Source organism: Eublepharis macularius, chromosome 5 (assembly GCF_028583425.1).
Source record: "Eublepharis macularius isolate TG4126 chromosome 5, MPM_Emac_v1.0, whole genome shotgun sequence".
NCBI classification, from domain to species: domain Eukaryota; kingdom Metazoa; phylum Chordata; class Lepidosauria; order Squamata; family Eublepharidae; genus Eublepharis; species Eublepharis macularius.
Window position 1 is genome coordinate 4,535,239 of NC_072794.1, and position 23,441 is coordinate 4,558,679.

At 45.7% G+C, this 23,441-nt stretch overlaps 1 protein-coding gene across 3 annotated transcripts in view; it reads left to right on the plus strand.

The window, feature by feature from the left end:
* Nucleotides 1-23,441, plus strand: part of MAST3 (microtubule associated serine/threonine kinase 3) — an 80,565-nt gene that overhangs the window by 41,141 nt on the left and 15,983 nt on the right. For all 3 annotated transcript variants that reach the window (XM_054979808.1, XM_054979810.1, XM_054979809.1), the window contains 10 exons: nucleotides 7,916-7,991; nucleotides 9,142-9,351; nucleotides 10,662-10,763; nucleotides 16,559-16,691; nucleotides 17,492-17,562; nucleotides 18,082-18,167; nucleotides 18,603-18,811; nucleotides 20,531-20,669; nucleotides 21,134-21,266; nucleotides 21,583-21,748. In XM_054979808.1, coding sequence (XP_054835783.1) covers nucleotides 7,916-7,991; nucleotides 9,142-9,351; nucleotides 10,662-10,763; nucleotides 16,559-16,691; nucleotides 17,492-17,562; nucleotides 18,082-18,167; nucleotides 18,603-18,811; nucleotides 20,531-20,669; nucleotides 21,134-21,266; nucleotides 21,583-21,748 — 1,325 coding nt within the window. The remainder of the gene's footprint in view (nucleotides 1-7,915; nucleotides 7,992-9,141; nucleotides 9,352-10,661; nucleotides 10,764-16,558; nucleotides 16,692-17,491; nucleotides 17,563-18,081; nucleotides 18,168-18,602; nucleotides 18,812-20,530; nucleotides 20,670-21,133; nucleotides 21,267-21,582; nucleotides 21,749-23,441) is intronic.

The window sequence follows — 23,441 nt, forward strand, 5'->3', positions numbered from 1 at the left end:
TTAAGCAAGATGGTAAAATATAAACACATATTAAACTAAATCCAATTAGTGATGATCATATGCATGCAGTAAAAATTAAATTTGTTAACAAATCTGATTTAAAATCAGATCATACTGACAGCTCAATCTTAAGCCTCGAAGTAGTACTGTCGCGCGTGCATTGGTGTAAATGGGACTCCGCTCCATGGCTCCCTATGGACTTTTGCAGGAGAGTCCCGGTGGCGCCCAAGTGCGGCAAGGTGAGGTGTGGCTGCTGCCAGGAGCACCTGCCCACCGTTCCCCAGACAACCCTGCTCACACCAGCCAATGGCCACACCCCTCCCCTGACAGGCAGGCGAGGGGCAAGCAGCAGCGCAGCCAATGAGGAGGCCACGATCCCTTCTGCCACCAATAGGCCCTCCTCTTGGAGAGCAGGCATCCCTGCCAGGGAGGGGTGCAGAGGTGACAGTGAAGGTCCAGATCGAACACCCACCCCCTCGCCCATCCAGCCCCCATTTCTGATGAGGGCCAGGCCGGTGGTCGCAGCTTGGTGCGCCTGCAAATTCCCGCCACTGCCGCTGCTACCATGAGAAACAGGTTCCCCCTCCCTGAAAAGTGGGACCAGAAAGCCTGCAGCACTTGGGAGCAGCCCCCAGGATCCAGAGAGGCAGGTGGGGGCAGCGGGTTCTACAATGAGTGACAGGAATGCCCGTTGGAAACCAAACAAGAGGCCAGAAGAAAGTGCAAAACACCCACAGACTTGTGGCGGCACCATTTGAACAATCACTGCATCACAATGATACAAAAACGCGGGTTGGACCTTGAGAGCCACGCCCCAGTCCACTCCAGCCCCCCTCCCCCCAGGCTGACAGCCCGTGGGAGCAAAGAAAGTGCTCTGGGGGCCACCATTCACCCCCTCCCCATGCAAGATTTCCCAAGTCCATCCCTGCTTTTGGAAACAGCAAAACAGAGGGTGGTCCATTCTTCTGCAGGAGGAGGAGATCCGAAGATGTCGCACCACATCCCCCACCTCCCTGCAGTAACTTCTGCCTTCCCCTCTGCGTGGCTTATCAGACGCCAGCAGCTCAGTCAGTCAGAGAATGAACGTCCTCAGTGGTGCGCGCACACCCCACCCTGCCAGACATTCATGGGCCACACTTGAATTCCCTCCCCAGTGGCTGAAATTACATTGAGGGGAGGGAAGGGGGCAGGGAAGCTGGACAGGGCGCCACTTGACACCTGCTCCTCCTGGCAGCAGAGCCCACCCCATCGATCCCAGCCCCAAGCCAGGAAAAATTTGTGGGGATGTGTGAGAAGACATCCCAACGGGGAGTTGGGGGCGGCGGCAGCTATTGTCATTGTCATTGTCAGGGGAGCGAGCAAACAGACAGCAGTTTCTTGTTTTTCAGCACGTATTTTATTAAACTGAAAAAAGTGCAAAGGTTGTCTGGAAGTATTTCCTGCCAATTTGGCCACGCCACCGGCTGCCTTGGTAAACTGCTCCCTGGGGAGGACCTGACAGGCACTTACGGAGGCTTATGGGGAGCTCCAACAGCCATGTCCCTTGGTCTCCCAGATGAGTGGCGATCTGCCTGCAAGGGAAACAGACACGTGTTGCAAGTAATCCAGGCCAGGGCGTGGCTGATGCCAAGCTCAATATGCAACGTCTGGGAAGGTGTCCTTTGGGTGTAAGAGCTGTGGCAGCAGCTCCACAGGTGCCACTCGCGACCACATGATTCATGACTCTCTGGTGAGACAGCGCTCTGCCTTGAGATGATCTTATCCCATGAGGGAGAAAGTCAAGTGGCTGAGCACCCAGTCAACCCAACCACTGGCCACACTTCCTTCTCTGCTGGGAGGGGCCCCAGCTGAGGGAGTCTGAACAGAGCTCCCACATGGGTAGCGCTGCCCCCCCCAATTGGCTGTATCAAATGCTGCCGCCACTGCCCCCTCCTCCGCCGAACCTCACCTGAAGAGGCTAGTGGTCAGGCGAGTTCAGGTGAGAGGGCAGCTGGCACAAATCAGTGAGCCGGGTTAGCCGCCACCCATCTCCTTCTTATTTGTCAGTGCTCCATCGTTCCTTACCGAGCTGGAACTTCAGAGTCAGATAACCTGCAAGGAGACTTGAGTGGTTATTATTAATCAGACATTCTGGACTTTGCCCTTTTTCCCTTAAGCAAGTGCAAAGTGCTCCCAGTTCTCCCGCTAAGTCCCTGCAGTGCGCTCAGGGCCCGCCACTGTTAGTACCCACTCTCCTGCCTCGTGCACAAAGTCCCCACGGCAGAGGGCTGACAGGCAGAGCCTTCAGCCATGTGCTCACCTACATGAGGTCATGAGCAGCGCAGCCTGAAGTTTTGTAGGGTGCGTGAGCAGGTGATTGGGTGCGGGGAGTGGGGCTCTCCCACCATGGCAGCGCACATGGATTGGCCCCCATGGTAGTTCCCATCCTATGCTCCTTCAGGCTGCAGGGGCGGGCTGAGCACCGGGAGAGTTTTCCCATTCAATGGGCGCCTATGGGCTATACCTTTCTTTGTGGCGTAACTTTCCCCAGGGCTGGAGAGGCGTTGGAAGTGGAGTAACTTGCGGCCTGCCCCCTCCCGCGCTGGCACGGGAACTTGCACCACACTTGCACTTCTGCCAGGCCGCTAATTGTACCCGCCAGCGGCGACCCATCTGCAGTACTGCGCCTTGGGTGGGCACCGGCGGAGAGGGGTTTACGTTGACATAAGAGCCAGTTCCGCCAGTGTAAGCCTTAGTTCGCTCCCTGAGCATTTTCCACCACCACCCACCACCCTTAGGATTGAGCTGTTAGTCTTCTTTGAAATGCATTTGAATTTCATAAACACAAAGACGCATACATTTCTCACCTAAAATCTTCTTTTTTTATTTTTTAAAAGAATTTTTATTGGATTAGAAACATATAATAACAATTATAATCACATTCTTTAATTTTTTCTAATTCTAACCCCCTCCCTTTCCCCCCCTTTTTGTTGACTTCCAACAGTTTTCCAACCCCCTATCCACTTTCCCTCTACTCCCTTCATACTTATTTTATTTATTTGTTATAATATACTTTCAGATTCTTCTAAGCACTATTTCCACTTCCTTTCACATATAGATTGTCATATAAATTGTCATATAAATAAAATCCTCTTAATCTATCTTCTTCATTAAAACTACTAATAATAATTCATTTTGATAACCTGTGTTTTATCTTACTCCTTCTATTCTCCTCGATATGGGACAAACAATTTGCCCCCCTTTATACATCAATTCCAATACTGCTATACACATACTTATTATACACACTTATTGTCATTTACTTAGGCTTCTATTCTATATATTATTCTTTATCTATACATATACCATAAGTCTAACAATTAGACCTGTCTTTAAATTTACGTATGTATGTATATATTCACTCTATGTTATACGGTTATCTTTCCAAAAAATATAGATTAGTTAATTTCTATCCCAATAGTTCTCATAGTATCAACTCTATAACATATAATACTTAAAAATCATATAAAGTTGCTTAGAATTTTTCCATTAACTCTCCACCCCCTCGGTATAGTCACTTCTCTCCTCCTGTGTACCTCAATAGTTTTCAAACTGCCACAGTTCTCCTCCCACCTCCCATTTTTTCACCAGATATTGTTTCAGCTTTCCCCAGTCCGTGTTAAACTGCCCTGGATCAAGGTCTCTCAGTTTTCTTGTCATTTTGTCCATCTCCGCCATGTACAGCAATTTGTAAATCCAGTCCTCAGTAGTTGGCACTTCTTGTACTTTCCACTTCTGCGCGTACAAAAGTCTGGCTGCTGCCGTCATGTAAAATAACAATGTCCTATGTTGTGCTGGGATGTCTTCCATTCCCAAGTTTAGTAGCAGGAGTTCTGGGTTCTTATTCACTTGAAATTGTAAAATCTCACTCATTACTCTTATTATTTCCCCCCAGTACTGCCTAGCTACCTCGCAAGTCCACCACATGTGATACATTGATCCCTCATGTTTTTTACATTTCCAGCATTTATTAGACATATTCGAGTTCCCTAGCGCAATCTTCTTTGGCGTCAGATACCAACGGTAGATCATTTTATAAATATTCTCTTTAATATTGGTACATGTCGTGATTTTCAATGTATGTTTCCACAAGTATTCCCATGCCTCCATTGTTATTTCTTTGTTAAAGTTTATAGCCCACTTCACCATTTGCACTTTGACTATCTCATCTTCAGTATACCATTTTAACAACACTTTGTAAACCTTGGAAATTTCCTTTTGGTCTTCTTGTAAAATTACTTTCTCTAATTCTGAGTCCTCCATCCTTATCCCTCCCTTCGCACAGTCTGAGTAATAAAGATCTCTAACTTGTCTATATTGAAACCAGTCGTAGTTTGGAGACAACTCTTGTTGCGTTCTTATTCTTGTTTTAGAAGATTCTATTTGAGTTATCTCCTTGTACGTTAAACACTGTTGTTCATTATCGACCGTTCTTGGATCTATTACTTCATATGGAACCACCCAGGAGGGAATTCCTTCTTGTAGGTATTCTTTATACTTCTTCCAAATTGTGAAGAGGCTTCTCCGAATGTAGTGATGCAGAAACATAGAATCTGCTTTTACTTTATCATACCATAGGTATGCATGCCATCCAAATAATTTTTTGTATCCCTCTAAGGCCAGCAGTTTGCGATTTTTCAACATGATCCAATCCTTCAACCATACCAGACAGATTGCATCATAATAAAGTCTCAAGTTGGGCAGTTGCATTCCCCCTCTTTCTTTTGCATCCTGTAACACTTTCATTTTCACTCGAGGCTTCCTGCCTGCCCACACAAACTCTGATATTTTCCTCTGTCATTTATCAAATTGCTTGGAGTCCCTAATGATTGGTATCGTCTGTAACAGAAACATAACTCTTGGTAACACGTTCATCTTGATTACTGCAATTCTTCCCAGCCATGACAAGTTCAGTCTATTCCATTTAATCAAATCATGCTCTATTTGAGTCCATAATTTCTCATAATTATTCTTTAATAGATCTATGTTTTTTGCAGTCAATTCAATTCCCAAATACTTCACCTTACTTGTTACCTCACAATCTGTTATTTCCGTTAATAACTGTTGTTTTTGTTTGGTCATATTCTTACATAAAATCTTTGATTTCTTTTTGTTTACATAAAAACCTGCCAAGTCTTCAAACTCTTTAATTTTTTCTATTACCTTGGGCATGTTTTCAATTGGATCTTCCACAATTAACATTATATCATCTGCAAACGCTCTGACCTTATAGGAAAAGTCTTTTATCTTTATACCACGGATTGCATTGTCTTCTCGAATCTGCATCATCAAAATTTCAAGAACCAAAATAAACAACAATGGGGATAGCGGGCAACCTTGTCTTGTACCCTTTCCAATAATCAATTTTTTAGTCAGCTCATCATTCACCACAATTGCTGCACTCTGGTCTCTATAAATTTCTCTCACTGCTCTTATGAACCTTTCCCCCATTTGTAGCTGTTCCATGGTGGCAAACATAAAGTCCCAGTTCAAATTGTCAAATGCTTTTTCAGCGTCTACAAAGAAGAAACCAACCTCCTTATCACATCGCCTATCATAGTATTCTATAGCGTTTATAACTGTCCTTAGGTTGTCTCTAATTTGTCTGTTTGGTAAAAAGCCTGCTTGTTCTTCTCCAATAACTTCGGCTAGCCATCCCTTTATTCTCTCTGCCAAGATCTTTGCATAAATCTTATAGTCATTATTGAGTAAAGAGATAGGTCTGTAGTTTTTGACATTGGTCAAGTCCTGTCCTTCTTTGGGGATCAATGATATATTTGCTTCACTCCAGGTATCTGGGATCCTTTGGTCCCTCAAAACACCATTGATCACCTCTTTTAAAAACGGTACCAGTTCATTGGCCATTGCCTTGTAAAACTTAGCTGTAAGTCCATCAGGCCCTGGCGCTTTTCCCAAGTTTGTTGACTGTATTGCCTTCCTTATCTCTTCTTCTGTTACTTCGCTGTTTAGTTTAACTCTCCACTCCTCGGAAATTACTGGGAGCTTCATTTTCTCCAAGTATGCGGCTATCGCGTCTTTATTCACTTCTTTCTTATCATACAATTTAGCGTAGAATTTATAAAAGGCTCTGCTAATAGCAACCTGTTCCAGGTGTACTTTATTGTCATCACATATTTTATTTATTATCTTTTTCTCCTTTCTTTTCTTCAATTGCCATGCCAAAAATTTCCCAGGTTTATTCGCCCCTTCAAACGACTTTTGATTCAGTCTTTTAAGATTCCATTCCAGTTCTTTATTATTCATAGCCGTCAACTGCTCCTGAAGGATTTTAATATCCTGATATATTTTCTTTTTCCCTGGTCTTTTCTTCAGCTGTATTTCTTTGGCTTTTATTTTTTCCATAATCTCCTGTCTCTTCTCCTCTTTTTTCCTTCGAAGTCTTCCATTTAAGTCCATTAATACACCTCTGATTACTGCTTTATACGTGTCCCATACCTTATTGGTTGGTACTTCTTGATTCATGTTGTACTGTATGAAGAATTTAGTCTCCCTTCTCAACATTTCCATATTTTCTCCTTCTTGCAACAAATCCTCATTTATTCTCCATCCTTTTCTCTTAGTTCTTTTTCCAAACTTCCACATAATTAGGTTATGATCTGAGCCTACCATGGGCATTATTTCTACTTCCTTAGTCCAAAGTACTAAGTCCTTTGAGGCCCAGATCATATCAATACGCGATAAGGTAGAATGTCTTGCAGAGAAAAAGGTATATTGTCTGCTTGTGGGATTCTGCGTTCTCCACACATCTTCCAACGCTTCCTGTTGCATTAATCCAAAAAAAGTCTTTGGTAATAGTCCTCTTTTCTTTTGTGTAGTGACTGATTTCTTATCCTGTTCCAAATTCGTAACTCCATTGAAGTCTCCTGCAAGTATTATCTGATCATATGAAAGTTCATCTAGTTGCTTCTTTAAATCCTCAAAAAAGCACTCTTTAGCTCCGTTAGGTGCATATATTCCAATCACCAACACTTTCTTTAAATTCCAAATACATTCCACTGCTATAAATCTGGCTTCCCCATCTCTAATTATCACCTTTGGCTGCAGCTCTTCTTTTATATATAATACCACTCCCCCCTTTTTTTTTTTGAGGCCGCTACAAATTCAATGCCCAATTTACTTACTTTAAGGTATTTTACGTCCTGATTTCTAATATGAGTCTCTTGTAAGCAAACTATATCACATTTCTGTTTTAATCTCACCTAAAATCTTCTGCATGAGATTTCGTTTGTCAAAATCCTAGTTTCCTATCTTGGTGTCATTCTTTTATGTTGACTGACATTTGCTATCTTTAAGATCTTTTACATGTGACAATAATATAAAAATGTGATTGGTCTTAAATTTAGCCAATTCTTCATATTTTTAATAATGTGACTTTTTGCTAAAGCCAGCTTAGGATACCATTGCACATGTGCACAGGTAAGAGTCTTACAAAGGTTTGAAGATATTAAAAAAAGTACTGCCCGCTAGATTAACAGATTATACTAGCAATTAAAAATCATTTGTCTACTCTTTTCTAACTACTTTTAATTGGTTGTCAAAGATAAAAAGAACCCATATTTTTCTGCTAATGAACACCACTAAAAGTCATACAGAGTTTACTAAAATAAATGTGTGCAACTGGGGTATATATGAGTAAAATGATTAAAGTCAAATATCTCTAACATCATCCGGGTCAATGTCTTTGATCTGGCAAGCAGAACTGTTGAGCAGTGGGACAGCCATCCTTTTCCTGTGGGACTGAGGGTCAGCCCATTTAGGGGGGTGGGTTCTGTCAGGACCCTTGTGGGCGTGTCTCCACTTACTGAGGTGGTGCAGCCTCCTGATGGGCCGTGTTTCTCTCCCTCTCTCTCCACAGCCCCAAGCGGACAAGCGGAGTCTTTGACAATGAGGTTGTAATGATGAATCATGTTTACAAGGAACGGTTCCCAAAGGTAGGAAGCGACCAGAGATTTGAAGCCAAGGTGTGGTATACCAGAGCCCCTCTCCTATAAAGACCTGACTGGCAGCTAAGGTGTCCTCTACGCATCCCCATTTACGGAGGCAAGATGGGTGGTCTCTAGAGAGAAGGCCTTCTTGGTGATGGCACCTCAGCTATGAAATGGCCTCTCCAGGATGCTGCTCCTAGTGCCTATTTGTGTAGCTTTCCATGCCATGTAAAAACTTTTACTTTCTCAGATGCACTTTCTTCTTTCTCCCCAGCGTTTTATGACCTGTAAGGAATTTTTAAGCAATTGATGTTATTTTTATGTATAATTTTTATCATTTCTGCAGTCCGTAAATTTTTTAAATAATTTTTTAATTCTTTTGCTTCCTACTGTGAAAGCTGCTTGGGAAGCCATGGCTAATATTTGTGGGGCATAAAATTAGTTTTTAAAGAAAATGCATTTGCCTTGCAAACCTAAGTCATTGTCAGGAGGAGCCTTTCTCTGTTCAGTTTTGTTGATATGGTTTTAATTGTTACTTTGATTGACTGTTTCATTGTTATTTTTATTTTCTTGCTCCCCTTAGCAGGTTTAATCTATTTTAAACGAATACATAAATGTATCTGTTTTATACTTCTTTAGCGGTCGAGGTTTCCTCCAAGAAAATCCTGGGAATTGTAACAGGGTACACAGTGCTGAGAATTCTGTTAGGGAGTCTTAGCTGTGTCTACCCTCGAAACTCAGTTTCCCAGGGAAGAGAGAATGACTCTTAAACCATTTTAAATCTGTCATGTACATGTACCCCCTTCCACTCTCTTTAGAGATGGGCAGATGTTTCCATGCATGGGTGTATGCAAGGTGTAAGGGTGGACTGCAACGTGCTGTCAGGTCTGGACTGTTTACACCTGCCCCGGTGGAAACACAAATGCTGTCATTTCAGCCGCAGAGAACAGAGAGGGCCCCCCTCTCAAGAGCAACAGTTCCATTCTCTTGTGCCCCATGGCTGCGAGGGGCAAGAGCGGAATGGGGCTACGCAGACATCTGCACATGCTCAGGGCCCTGCTCACATGTGTGATTGCTGCAGACATGCGGAAGAAGTTCCAGGCAAGAGTTGCTGCCTGGCTCAGTTCCCACAACCACTCCCTGGTTTCTCCGGCAGGCCACAGCCCAGATGGAAGAGCGCTTGGCAGAGACGATTTCCAGCTTCTCCCCCAGCAGCACCCTGCCCTTGGCTGATGGGGTCCTGGGCTTCATCCACCACCAGATCATTGAACTGGCCCGCGACTGCCTCACCAAGTCTCGCCGGGCACTCGTCACCTCCCGCTACTTCATGGAGCTGCAGGAGAAGCTGGAGAAGATGCTGAGAGATGTGAGTGCTTCTGGCAGATGACACGAAATCAGGAGGGTTGGCTAATTACAGTAGGAGACAGAATCCAGAGTTAGGATGATCTGGACAGGCTGGAAAACTGGGCTAAAACCCACAAAATGAATTTCAACTGACATAAATGAAAGTTCGGCATTTAGGTAGGAAAAATCACGTGCATAATTTTAGAGTGGTCGAGATTATGTATTTATTTATTTAAGCATTTATTTAAGCCTTTCCATGTAGCTCAAGGTACCTTACAGAATGATTTTAAGATGTCCAAATTAAAACCAAGATAAAATCGCTCCCTCCCCTCTGCCCCTTACAAGATGCCTGCCCCTTTACACCCCTTCAGAAACCCTGGCAAATAAGTAAGCTTCATAGGATCTCGAGGTCTTAGTCGATGATTCCATGAACACGAGTTAGCACTGTGGTGTAACTAAAAAGGCAAATGTGATTTTGGGCTGCCTCAACAGAAGTATAGTGTCCAGATCACATGAAGCAGTGGTACTTTGCTGCGCTTAGACTTCATTTAGGGTGCTGTGTTCAGTTTTGGGTATTGCAATTTAAGAAAGATGTTGACAAGTTGGAACGTGCCCAAAGGAGGGCAGCAAAGGTGCTGAGGGGTCTGGAGACCAAGTCCTGTGAGGAGAGGTTGAAAGAGTTGGAAATGTTTAGCCTGGAGAGGAGATGACCGAGAGAGGGGCGATATTGATAGCCATCTTCACATATTTGAAGGGTTGTCACAGTGGGTGGAGGGGAATTGTTTTCTGTCGCCTGGAGGGCTGTATCAGAACCAACAGGTTAAGATTAAACCAAAAGTTTTTGACTAAACATCAGGAAGAACTTGACGATAGGATTGGTTCCTCAGTGGAAAATGTTTCCCTGGGAGGTGGTGGGCTCCCCTTCTTTGGAGGTTTTTAAGCAGAAGGTAGTTGGCCATCTGACAGCAATGCTGATTCTATGACTTGGTATGAATTTAGGCCGGTCATGAGAGGTATGGCAAGAATGATGAAGCAGTGATCAGCTTTCATGGCCCTTTCTTGTGTTCCGAGGGTAATGCTGATCACCACTTTGGGGTCAGGAAGGAATTTGGCTGGGGATCTTGGAGGTACTTTGCCTTCCTCTGGACATAGGGCCGGAGTCAGTGAGGGGCGGGGAGGGGGTAGCTGTGAATTTCCTGCATTATGCAGGGGCTGGACCAGATGACCTTTGGGGTACTTTCCAGCTCTGTGATTCTGCAGCACCCTCCTCTGGCTCTGCCCCTCCTCTTTGCCCACATACTCATATGTTCCTCTTATCGTCTCTCCAAATAGGCTCAGGAGCGGTCAGAGAGTGAGGAAGTACACTTCATTGAGCAGCTGGTCAAGAAACTGCTGATTGTCATCTCCCGGCCAGCTCGCCTGCTGGAGTGTTTGGTAAGGCACTGGCTGGGGGGGGTCTTGTGCATTCTGCCAGACTGCCTGCCTTCCTGGCTCAGCACCACAGCAGGAAGCACGGGAACTTGATGCCTCTGTGCACAACCCTGGCCTCCTGCAGGTCGTAAGCCATTGGCTGAGTGGACAGTCAAGCACAGGCACCGATTTCTCCACTGGGCATCCAAACCGGGACCATTAGGAGTGCTGGGACTGCAAAACCAGTCCTCAGAAAAAAGCCTCAGCTAGGCCTGTCTGTATTTTAAGAACAATAGAGTAGAACAGTAGAGGTGACACAAAGGATTGGTACTTTCCAGGCCTGATGAGTGGGAATGGTACATAGTTGTCTTTGACTAATCCTGGAGATATGGTGCACTTCTGTGGCCGCGCTTTTTGTCTACTGTGGCTAATTGAGCTGCTTCCATTAGCCATTGGGTCTTTTCAGGTCATTGCACCCCTTATTTTTAGCCACTGGAAATCTTCAAGTGTCATTTTGTGCTTCAAGCATTGTTCACGTGTGTCCAGGTATCTCTTTTATAACTGTGAAGACTAGAAGTGTCTGTGTCTGTGAAAAGCAGAGTTTCTCCCTCTGAGGCGGAAGACATCTTGGTGTGTGAGTCCCACCCTCTGTTCAGAAAGGCAGGAACAAATCTTCGTACTTCCGGTCTTCCTGGTGGGCGTCACCCTGTTTCTCAGTTCCTTTCCTGCCTTGACAGGGAGAGCAACTTGCCTCTGGACGCTGCGTTGCTTTCAAACCTTTACCTTCACTTTTGCCTGTCAATCCTTCTCCTAATCTGCATCTGAATACTTGCTATTTATCTCTTTCTCTTCTGTTCTTCTCTGTACCTCTCCTCAGCAACTACAGGGAATGCTCTCTCTCTCTCTCTCTCTCTCTCACACACACATTCACCTTTTTCCTCTTGACCATGGCAGCCGGTTCAAAGCCTTTTCACGCCAAATGGACAATCGTGAGGGAAGTGACAGCTTCCTCTCTGCAGGAGAATTAGACGCCCCCCTCACCACCACTCCTGATCAAGACATCAGTGGCATTGGCATTTGTCCAGAGGACGCAGCATCTGTTGTCCTCTGCGCTGGAAGAGCAGCTCCAACAAAGCGCAGATAGTCACCAGAGGATACTCCCTAGATTTACAAGAACCCCACTGGACCATTTCATCTCTTCTCCCCTTCACAAGAGCCCAAACAAACTTCACAGGACATGGGCTGCCATCCATCCAACACCTTCTCAACATCTGGGTCACAGAACCCGTCCCCATCCCAGAGCAGGGGCGCAGGGAGTGTATTCCATCTTTTTCATGGTGCCAAAAAAGGACGGAGACTGGAGAGCAGTTTTGGATCTAAAATTCCTCAACAAATTTATCAAGCTGAGACACTTCAGGATGGGGTCACTGAGATCAGTCACAGAATCCCTAGCACCGAGGGGTGTTTCTCACATCCCTGGACTTGCAGGAAGCTTATCTCCACATCCCAATCTTTTTCGGACACAGAAGATTTCTACACTTCTGTTTCGGAGACCTACACCTGCAGTTCAGAGCCCTCCACAGCACCTAGGGTCTTCACAAAAATTCTGATTTACCCGATTGTACAACTAAGGAAAGAAGGCATTCATGTTCGCCTGTATTTGGACAATCTGCTAATCAGATCAAATTCCAGGTCCAAAGCGCAGATAGATACAGAAGAAACTATACAATGCCTACAGGACTTTGGCTTTCTAATCAACCTTCAGAAAAGATCTCTTCATCCCAGTCAAAAATTAGAACACCTGTGAGTTTTGATAAACACAACAAGCAATTGTACCTTCCTAACAGAAACGAGAAAAAAATATAAAGAAGAAATGTCTCATTCCATCCTCAAAGCCAGGTTCTCATCCTTGATGACGCTTGCCAAACTGATAAGACTCTTAATCTCAAGTATTGACACTATTCAGTGGTGTCAGCTCCATACCAGACTTCTTCAACAACCCCTGAGACCCTTCCAGTTAAAAATTATAGACAAGGCAGACTTCCCCATTTGTGTTCCTGCAAAAGTAAAGTCCAGCCTTATATGGTGGACCAAAATCTCCAATCTCCGCCAAAGGAAACAATACCTCAATTTAAATCTGAAGCAGATTTTCACGGACGCCAGCCTGTCTGGATGGGAAGCAGTATTGGAAGACTTGCCAGTGCAGGGTCAGTGGTCCAACAGAGAGAGGTTGCTGCCTATCAGTCTTCTGGAACTAAGGGCAATACATCTGGCCCTATTACACTTCAGCCCACATCTTAATCAGATCTTAATCAGAACCGACAATGTGTCGGCAAAGTCATACCTCGCATAGAAGGGGGATCCAGATCCTACATCCATGATCCTAGCGTGGGCAGAGCGGAAACTGGTATCCATCATGGTGGATCACATCAGGGGATCAATGAACACACAGGCGGATTGGGTCAGCAGACAAACCATCCAGCAAGGCGAATGGTTTCTGAAGAAAGACCTGCTCCAATTCATCATGTTTCTCCTAGGACTTCCCCAGACCGATCTGTTCACATTCTTGATCAACCACCAAGTGAACAAGTCTTCACCAGTTTCCACTATCCAGAGGCTGAAGCGACCAACGCACTGACGTCACAATGGCCAGACGCTCTCCTATTTGCCTACTGATTCTCCCCAAATTAATCAGGAAGATCAATGAACAAAAAGCAGACATGTTAGTAGTTGCTCCTTACTGGCCTCGATGACCGTGGTTCTCTGCTCTGCAACAACTAGCAATACATCCACCACTAGCACTACCAATATCTCCAGACATGCTTCAATAAGGCCCAGTCTGGCACCCACACCTGAAGTGGCCACATTTAACCATATGGAGATTGAGCGGGAACTCTTCTTAAGATTGGAATACTTGAAGGAAGTGACCAACACTCTATTATCCTCCAGGAGGCAGTCCACCACAAGGATATACAATATGACATTGGAAGGCTTTCGCTAGACGGTGTTAAAGGGAGTTAACGTCCTGAAACCCAAGGACGGTCATGCAAGTAGTCTCAGATCTGCGACTCTGAGACGACAGGTTGTGGCCCTGGCAACAGAGCTACCACGTTTCCAGGGAGTAAATGTGTCCAGACACCCACAGATACATTGTTTTCTTAAGGGCGCAGCCCTAAAGGACCCACCACAGTCGCACAGGTTTTCAACTTGGAAACTACACACACTTCTGTCCACCCTAACCAGAGCTCCCTTTGAGCCTATCAGAGAGGTTCCTCTCTGTGGATGAAAGCCTTATTACTGACTGCAGACACATCAACAAGAAGAATTTCTGAAATCGGGTCCTCTCAGTTAGCCCTGAATTGTGTGAGTTTCATAAGGATAAAGTGGTCTTGAGGATGGATCCTACATTCACTCCAAAAGTGAATTCTTTGTTCCACAGGTCTCAGGAAATCTGTTTGCCATCCTTCTGTCCAAATCCCTCTCATCCTAAAGAAAGGATATGGCACACTCTGGATGTAAGACATGCACTGAAGATGTTTATATGTAGAACAGAACATATCAGGAAAACCAACTCCTTGTTTATTTCCATGTCTGCACCAAACAAGGAATTAAAGATGTCGAAACCAGTCATCAGTAATACACTCAAGGCATGTATTATAGAGGCATAAAAAGCTCAGAAGCTCCAACCAGGATTATATCTCGTTCAATTTGGAGTGCCGCAACTAACACAGCCTTCAACAGACACACCACAGTTGAAGAAATCTGCAGGGCAGCTACCTGGTCGACCATTTCAACCTTTATTCGACACTGTAAGTTTACATTTATGACTCAGCAGATGCAGCGTTCGGCAGAAGGGTGCTGCAGCACATATTGCAAATGGAAGGTTATGCCCCACCCAGTAACTAAGGACACTGCTATGGAAGGTCCCATCAAGATGTCCTCCGCCTCAGTGGGAGAACGGGGACTGTTGGATACTCACCGTGAGGGGTCCTTCTCCTCTGAGGAAAGGAGGACATCTTGTCCCTCCTAAAGACGCCTCTCTTCCACCTTCTGCCATATACTTAGATACATTTCCTGTCGTCTTGTTATTCTTATCTTGATTTCACTTATCTTTCTTTTGTTACCTATTAGAGTGTTGTGTATTATAGTTTACAGAATGTTATCTGCTTGGGGAGTCACCAGAACTGAGAAACAGGGTGACGCCCACCAGGAAGACCGGAAGTACGAAGATTTGTTCCTGCCTCCCTGAACAGAGGGTGGGAATCACCCACCAAGATATCCTCCTTTCCTCAGAGGAGCAGGACCCCTCATGGTGAGTATCCAATGGTCCGTTCTCCAGGGGCTGCTGCTACTTTTGCAGTAAACTCACACAAAGCCTTTGACAGTTTTGCCTCTTGCAGCCAGAGGAGTCCTAGTGGAGCAGTTTCTCCAAAGCATTTCATTTTTGGAGGCAGTATTCTCTCTAGCTGAATTTAGGATGCTCGGAGAAGAGACAGATGTATATATGTATGTAAATACTTTCAAGAGAGGGGGAATGAGAAGCTCTGGAGGGCGCAGAGATCAGGAGTGCCATTTCTCAATGACATGGAGCTTAAGAGGAGAACCGGTTTACTGACCTCAGTCTTTGCTGTTTATAGTGACGCTTTTTATTCCTGCTTTCTTAGAGTAGGAGGAAGTTGCCTTCTTTGCCACCCTTCATGGCCTGCCGTCCTTGAATCTGTATCCTGTATGTGGTTTTGATATCTACTGAGAGAGGAAAGTGTAGCAGATAGCATTAAAAGAGTATGAAATTCTTCCCCTTGCCTTTTATTTTGTGAACCAAACAAGCCCTTCTTTTGTAACCTAACAGTCATGTGTTGGGCTTGTAGAAGCAGAAATGGGAAATGGTTGTTGTAGATTTTCCGGGCTGTATCGCCGTGGTCTTGGCATTGTAGTTCCTAACGTTTCGCCAGCAGCTGTGACTGGCATATTCAGAGGTGTTGCACCAAAAGACAGAGATCTCTCAGTGTCACAGTGTGGAGAAGATGTTGGCAGGTCATTTATATCTACTCAGGAAGGTGGGTTTGGGCTGAGTCATCCTGTAAGAGTTTCCCAGGGTGTGGAATGCTAATGGAGGGAGGCTTCACTGTATCCTGAGGAGGTTCTTTTGCATATGGATTGGTGCTTGATGTGCTAATCTTCTCTGCAGGGCTATTGTCGGGTATAGAGTATTTCATTAGCCTGGTGTTTTTCAGGACTGGAAACCATGCTCTATTCATTCTTAAAGTCTCTTCTTTCCTGTTGAAGTTGTGCTTATGCTTATGAATTTCAGTGGCTTCCCTGTGCAATCTGACGAAGTAGTTGGAAGTGTTGTCCAGTATTTTAGTGTCCTGGAATAGGATACTGTGTCCTGTTTGAATTAGGCTATGTTCAGCCACCGCTGATTCTTTTGGATGGCCAAGTCTGCAGTGTCTTTCATGTTCTTTTATTCTTGTCTGGACCCCCTCACCTCTGCAGGAGTATACCGCATACCCTGCAGCTGTGGACAAGTTTACATCGGGACCACACAGCATAGCATCCAGACAAGAATAAAAGAGTCAGGAACTACAATGCCAAGTCCACGGCTATACAGCCCAGAAAATCCACAACAACCATTGTCCTCCGGCCGTGAAAGCCTTCGACAATATATAGAAATGGGAAAGTCTGCTCAGGAAGGACTACCCCTATATGTCTGGGGTGTCTCTGCAGCCCTTTGTAGATCACAATTCAAGTCCATGGAGATCTGGGCTGGTTAGGGCTGCTCTTTGGTCCTTTATGCTTTCCTGTCCCTGTCTCTGCAGGAGTTTGACCCAGAGGAGTTCTACCACTTCCTGGAGGCAGCGGAAGGACATGCCAAAATGGGGCAAGGGATCAAGACAGACATCCCCCGTTATATCATCAGCCAGCTTGGACTAGCCAAAGATCCCTTGGAAGGTGAGGAGACAGTGGCGGGGGGGGGGTGATAGCTGAGAGGAGCCAGGCTGAGCGAATCAGCTGTGATCTGGAGGCTCACAGTTGGTTCAAACCTCATCTCAGCCACAAACTTGCAAAGTGGGCCTTTCTTTTGGCCTCAGTCTCCTATATACACAGGGCTTTTTTTCAGCAGGAACGCGGTGGAACGGAGTTCCAGCACATCTTGAAAATGGTCACATGGCTGGTGGCCCCGCCCCCTGATCTCCAGACAGAGGGGAGTTTAGATTGCCCTCCGTGCTAGTGGCGCGGAGGACAATCTCAACTCCCCTCTTTCTGGAGATCAGGGGGCGGGGCCACCGGCCATGTGACCATTTTCACCAAGGGCAAATTAAACTTTAAAAAACTCCCCCCTTGTTCCAGCTGACCCAAAGTGACGTCATTGTGCGGTCCTGAGTTCTACCACCTCTTTTCCCAGAAAAAAAGCCCTGCATATACAGTATGGGGTTTATCATGATTCTCAGCCTTGGAGGGCTGCCATTAGAAATTCTGTGACTCTGAATGTGATGCGCTTTGAGCAATGAAGTGCTAAAGCTGCCTTTGTTTGCAAAGCAGAGATGCTTTCTTTGTCATTGTCACTCCAAATGCACAGGCATTCACACGGGCAGCAGAATGTCCGTACAAGCGTCTGGTGTGCCCTTTCCTCTGTTGGCTGTCGTTTCATCAGGATTTAATCCCCCCCCCCCCCCCAGTTTGCATGCCGAACCAGAGCTATTCCTCCTGGTGGAAGCATTCCTAAATTACCATCTGTTTCCCCCCCGCAGAAATTACTGAACTCAGTCAAGTTGACTGCAGCTCCCCTACTGGTCTGGAGCAGCAAGAGGAGACACTGGAGGTTAAGTCATGCTGTCCTTTTCTTTCTAGCCTGTTGGTTTGGTGCAGTAGAAGTGCCTGGTTGGAGAGGGCGTGCAGAGGCGCGCACCCAAATCAACCACAGTGGAGCCCTTGTGCATGTACCTCATGGAGAGGCCAACAGGTCAAAATGGCCAAACATACCAAAGGGGTGGATCTAACAGGGAAGTCTCACTCAAGCACTTGGCTCACACCCACTCGTGAGTGTTGTGAAATAAGTGCTTTTCCCTGCAGTAGATCTCCTGGCACAGCTGGGCGGGCAAACTGGGCCCAGTTTTGACTGGCAGCGGCTCTCCAGGGTCTCAGGCGGAGAGAGGTCGTTTCTGGCACCTGCGACCAGAGACCCTGTTTGCCTGGAGTTGCCTGGGGCCTTCTGCATGCAGTGTAGTGGGGCTGCCACCAGGTTGCAGCCTAGATTCTCTCTTTGCTGGTGCTAGAAGATACAGCACAAACGGGGGGCAAACACCAATTAGAACATTACCCCTCCCTCTCTCTCTCTCAGAACCAGGCTGCTGTCCCTGTGTCTCGGAGGAAGCCCCGCGAGTGTGATTTTGAAACCATCAAGCTGATCAGCAATGGAGCATACGGGTGAATTGTGGGTCTGGACTGGTCTGTTTTCTGCTTTCAGTGGAAAATAGCTGGTTTGACAGGAAGGGAAGAATTTGTTACGTGGTATATCCTTTTACAAATTGACCCCAGGTCATGCCGGAGGTCCACTGTGTTATCTGTGATAATAACTACATTATTACCACATTTACACTGCTAGGCGGCCTGCCGTTTTCACCACAGTCTTAACGAGGTCTTCATACAGAGACTTATTTTACAGAGGGGAGATGGAGGACAAGAGAGTGTGGCTTGTGCAGTACCGCCTAGTAGAGTGGATTGGGGCCCTGGCTGCCTAATACTGGGTGGGAAGTCACAGTAGTTAAGTCCTCTGCAGTAGCTGTCTTGAGCTCAGGATGCCCGGTCCCTTCTTCTGCTGGACCTTAGGGGCCACTTCCAGCTTCTCTCTCACCTTTTTAGGGCTGTTCATCTAGTACGGCACAAGGAGACCCGCCAGCGTTTTGCCATCAAAAAAATCAACAAACAGAACCTGGTGCTGCGAAACCAGATCCAGCAGGTCTTTGTGGAGCGCGACATCCTAACATTTGCAGAGAACCCTTTTGTTGTGAGCATGTTCTGCTCCTTTGAAACCCGCCGCCATCTCTGCATGGTCATGGAGTATGTGGAAGGTGAGGCTGCAGAAGTAGCAGATGTTTGAATTTTCTCATTATGGGCAAGAAGAAGAAAAGGGCAGGAATTCATTGTTCTTGGGATCAATTAATTTGGCGATAAGCTGAAATGGAGTGGCTGGTTGAAGGTCACCTGCCAGCAGCAAGACCAAGCAGGCTCTCCTCTAATCCTTATCCCCTTGTATCATCTACATCACACTGGCTCTCTCTGGAGGGTTGGCACAGCCAGAGTCCTGGAAGCTGAAGGGCTGTCCCGCCTAAGAGGCATCTTCTTCTATAAGGGTCTTGGGCATTCAGCACTTTTATACTTCCCTGAAATCTTCAGGTGCCGCTGTCTTTCGCATCTGTAACTGGCAATTTGTCAGAAAGTGAAGTTCCTAGTTCTAGTGGCAGGGGAAAGCAAGCATGCTTGGCAAAGTCAACAGAGTTGGGGCATATTTTTTTTTCCTTTTTTCATGCTACACAAGTTTTATGTTTATTAAATAAATAAAAATAAATCAAAGATGTATTATTACAATGAAATAATAAGTATATAATGTGAAGAATTTTGTCATTGTTAAACAAATGTATACATTAGGTATATGTAAACACTCCAATGTTTTTTACACATAAATTATCAGGATGGAGTGAATACAAGCATGACAATAGTTCCTGCTTTTTCTCTCTTCAACCACAATCCCTTTCTTTTTTTTCATTTTTTTTTTGAGTTGGGGCATATTTTCCAGTGACTGGGTCTGCCTCTAAAACCTCCCCACTTCTCAGACTCATCATTATTATAAACCCAGAAGAATCATCGTATTCTGTGAAGCTTAATTTTGGGAAAGGGAATAAAGTCAAGGGATGAATGACATGCAGGCAGGGCCTTTTTTCTGGGAAAAGAGGTGGTGGAACTCAGGACCACACAATGACGTCACTTTGGGTCAGCTGGAACAGGGGAGGGGGGTTAAAGTTTAAATCACCCTTGGCAAAAAAGGTCACGTGGCCGGTGGGCCCCGCCCCCTGATCTCCAGGCAGAGTGGAGTTTAGATTGCCCTCTGTGCAGTGCAGAGGGTAATCTCAACTCCCCTCTGTCTGGAGATCAGGGGGTGGGGCTACCAGCCATGTGACCATTTTCAAGAGGTGCTGGAACTCCATTCCCCCGCGTTCCCGCTGAAAAAAAGCCCTGCATGCAGGCAAACATTTTTAATCTTCCTCATTTATTCAGGCTTCATTGCAAAGTACACAAGCTTGAACAGTGAAAGAAATGCCAAAAGTGCGTTGCCTTCTGATGCTACTTCATTGGCTGGCATGAGGCATTTATGAAGCTAATTAATCACTTTTCTGTTCTTAAATTATCAGAAGAATTTCAAGTCAATGCAATTAAATATCTAAGCTTAGAGGACAATATCACTAAAAGTGAAAAACAACAACAATAGAAATGAAAACATTTAAAGATCACCAAATGATAAAACGATTTCAACTTGGTATGAGGCTGCCTCTGGGAGCTTTTTAGGAAACCACTTCTAAAGCTGCAGCACCTTCGTGGATTCATTCCTCTGAGCTCATTCTTCCTTCTACTGAGCCGAGCCCCTCTGGTGCTCTACCCCACCCACATCTCTTCTCCTGCAAGGGGTGGGGTCACATAGCCTGGAGGGCAAAAGCAGGCATGCTGTGCTGAGTTCCCTGGCGGAGGGTGGGATTAGAAAAACCCAATAGGTTATAATAATCTACCTCTGTCAGGTGGGGACTGTGCTACACTGCTGAAAAACATGGGCCCCTTGCCTGTGGACATGGCCCAGATGTACTTTGCTGAGACAGTGCTGGCCCTGGAGTACCTCCACAATTACGGCATCGTCCACCGGGATCTCAAGCCAGACAAGTAAGTGCAGGACGTAAGCTGCGGACAAGGGAGCTCTGTTTCCCCCAGTTAATAGGTTGTCCCTGGGAGGATCTGATCCCCCCCCAGCAGCTACATCTTCTTGTGGTTTGTAGTGCTGTGTGCCAGGAGCACTACTGAACCGTTCCCATGACTTGAGAGATTACAGAGAGGACCCTACCCAACAAAGTGTGTTTGCCATTTTTATAAATACTTTTTTCTCTCTTATTTAATGGCCAGTGTATTGATGTGTTTAACATTTTTAACCTAGCTTGTCGCCCAAAACCAGACCCCACAAGGGGCAGCCAACAGAAAGTCCAAGATCAAAGTGAATGGAAGCAGATTTTAAAGCCACCAATGCCCCTCTTGGGTGGGGAAAGCATCCCTGTAGCCTCCAGCCCCTCCCTCACGTGTGTCATTGCGGAAGTGGCTTCCTCCCTTGGTGACCGAGGGTCTTTCCTTGGCAGCCTGCTCATCACCTCCATGGGCCACATCAAGCTGACTGACTTCGGGCTCTCCAAGATTGGCTTGATGAACATGACCACAAACCTCTACGAGGGCCACATTGAAAAGGACACGCAGGAGTTCATGGACAAGCAGGTGAGATGCAGGTGAGGAGGCGGGGCTGGCTTGGATGCTCCTGGAGGCTTTAGCGGCTTTGTAGGAGGCAGCTCCACTCGGGTGCAGAACTCAGGCTAAATAGAGAGGCAAGCCTCAAAAGGCAGGCCTGTTTATTTTCTGAAGCATTTTGGATCTTCAGCAGGACATGCCCTTCGCCAGAGGTAAATGATAAGATATTTTTGTCTTCCCAAATGGGAAAAAGAGATTAAGAGTCAAACATGGCCAGTAATTAACCTCTGGTGACTTGCCCCCTCAGCCACAATGTCAAGTGGAGTGCTGGAATCTCTCCCTGCAGGTGTGTGGCACTCCTGAGTACATCGCCCCAGAGGTCATCCTCATGCAGGGCTATGGCAAACCGGTGGACTGGTGGGCCATGGGGATCATCTTGTATGAATTTTTGGTGGGCTGCGTCCCATTCTTTGGCGATACTCCAGAGGAGCTCTTCGGACAGGTGATTAGCGGTAAGTTCCTCCGCATTTTTCTTGGGGCATTGGAATTCTGAACGTTGACAGCATTTGGGAATCGGCATCAAACCTGTTCCCATATATCTGGCGGAGAGCCTTCCATTTATGCTGTCTTTGCCTGGACTCCTTGACAAAAGTGCCATTCAGAAAACCATGAGATGGGCTCCGCCAGATGGCCAGAACAGAAGCCCCGTTGTGTCTGATGCTCAGCGTGTGATGCGTTCCAGGCAGCAACAGAGCCGGGTGGGGGAAAGAGAGAATTCTGTTGTCTGCAGAACCCTAGCAGAACCTCCATTGTCACTCCAACTTGTTCCGTCTCAAGAATCTGCTGGGAATGTTGGTTTGCTTGTCTTTCCATTCAGCACTGACGTCAGTGGACATAAACAGAATAATTTGAGCATAAAACTCGGAAGTATTTTGAAACACTTTTAAGCTTTTAGGCTTGAATTGGATGGTGTGAGAGGGAAATCAGGGAGGAAGAAACAGGCACAAAAGCTGTATGCCTACCCTGTTCTCTGTTTCAAGCATTTTGTACCTGGAGGTAGGCTGTCTGTGCATGTTTACTTTTCAGTTAAAATTCTTATAGACTGCTTTGCTTGGGACAAGCCAAACCTAAAGCAGTCTACGGAATAAAAACATGGCATAAACATGTTGTATAATCATATTATACAGCACCCCAATTTCAGCTTTCTTAATATAAAATCATCAAGCTAAGGTTGACAAAACCTCCTCTGTAAGAATCCCCGGCAGATTAAATTTCAATAAAAAGGCTCTGATAAAGCAGATTTACAGAAAATGAGTGAAGATGTCCCTTTGCCTCTCTGTTGGGAGCTGCCCCACAGTTCAAGGCCCACGACCGAACAAGCTCTGAAATGAGCCATACCAGATTTCACCTTTCTGTGAGAGTGGATGGTGAGGAGGAGTTGGGCTGAGGGCTGTGATGGGTACAAGGAAAGGCAGGCCTTTGCGTATGTAGCCCCCAGGCCATATAGGGTTAAAACCAGCACTTCAAATATGCAACCAGTAAAGATGATTTTGAGGTAACATGCTGCCAGTGATGATGTGTCCACAGAAGAAGATTGGTTGCGTCATTCTCTGTGGACTGCAGTTTTCTAGTTACCTTTCAAAGGGCAGCCCCACGCAGAGCACGTTTCAGTAAGGGACTCTCAGGGTTACAGTAGCCTGGATCAGCATAGCTAGATTGGCCAAGTCAGGAGGAAGGGACAGTTTACAAACCAGATCTAAAAGCATGTTGAGCTGCAGCGTTGGCCTTCCTTTCTCTCACTGGAGCTGGATTCCGCAACCTCCCTGAGCTCTTTTTGCAGCTGTCAATGATGACGCAACTCCGATTACCAAACACTACTGCTGTCTGATGCCCACATCAAATGATCAGCTTTTCCAGCATAACATCCCCATCTGACCTGGATTTAGTTTCCAACACGTGGGAGAATGGTAAAAAACACAGAACAAAAAGACTACGCCTTGATTAACTTACTAAGAAATATAGGTTTAGTAACTCTGTTACACATACTTTTTTGTACAAAATAAACAATTGAAACATGAAGTGTGTTGATTCCTCATGAGACATACAAAACCATACGATTTAAAGGCAGCCGGCCCAATAAACAGCCAGACAAATATCCACTTCAACAAAATACATCGTACAATTAACTATTCATACAAGAATATA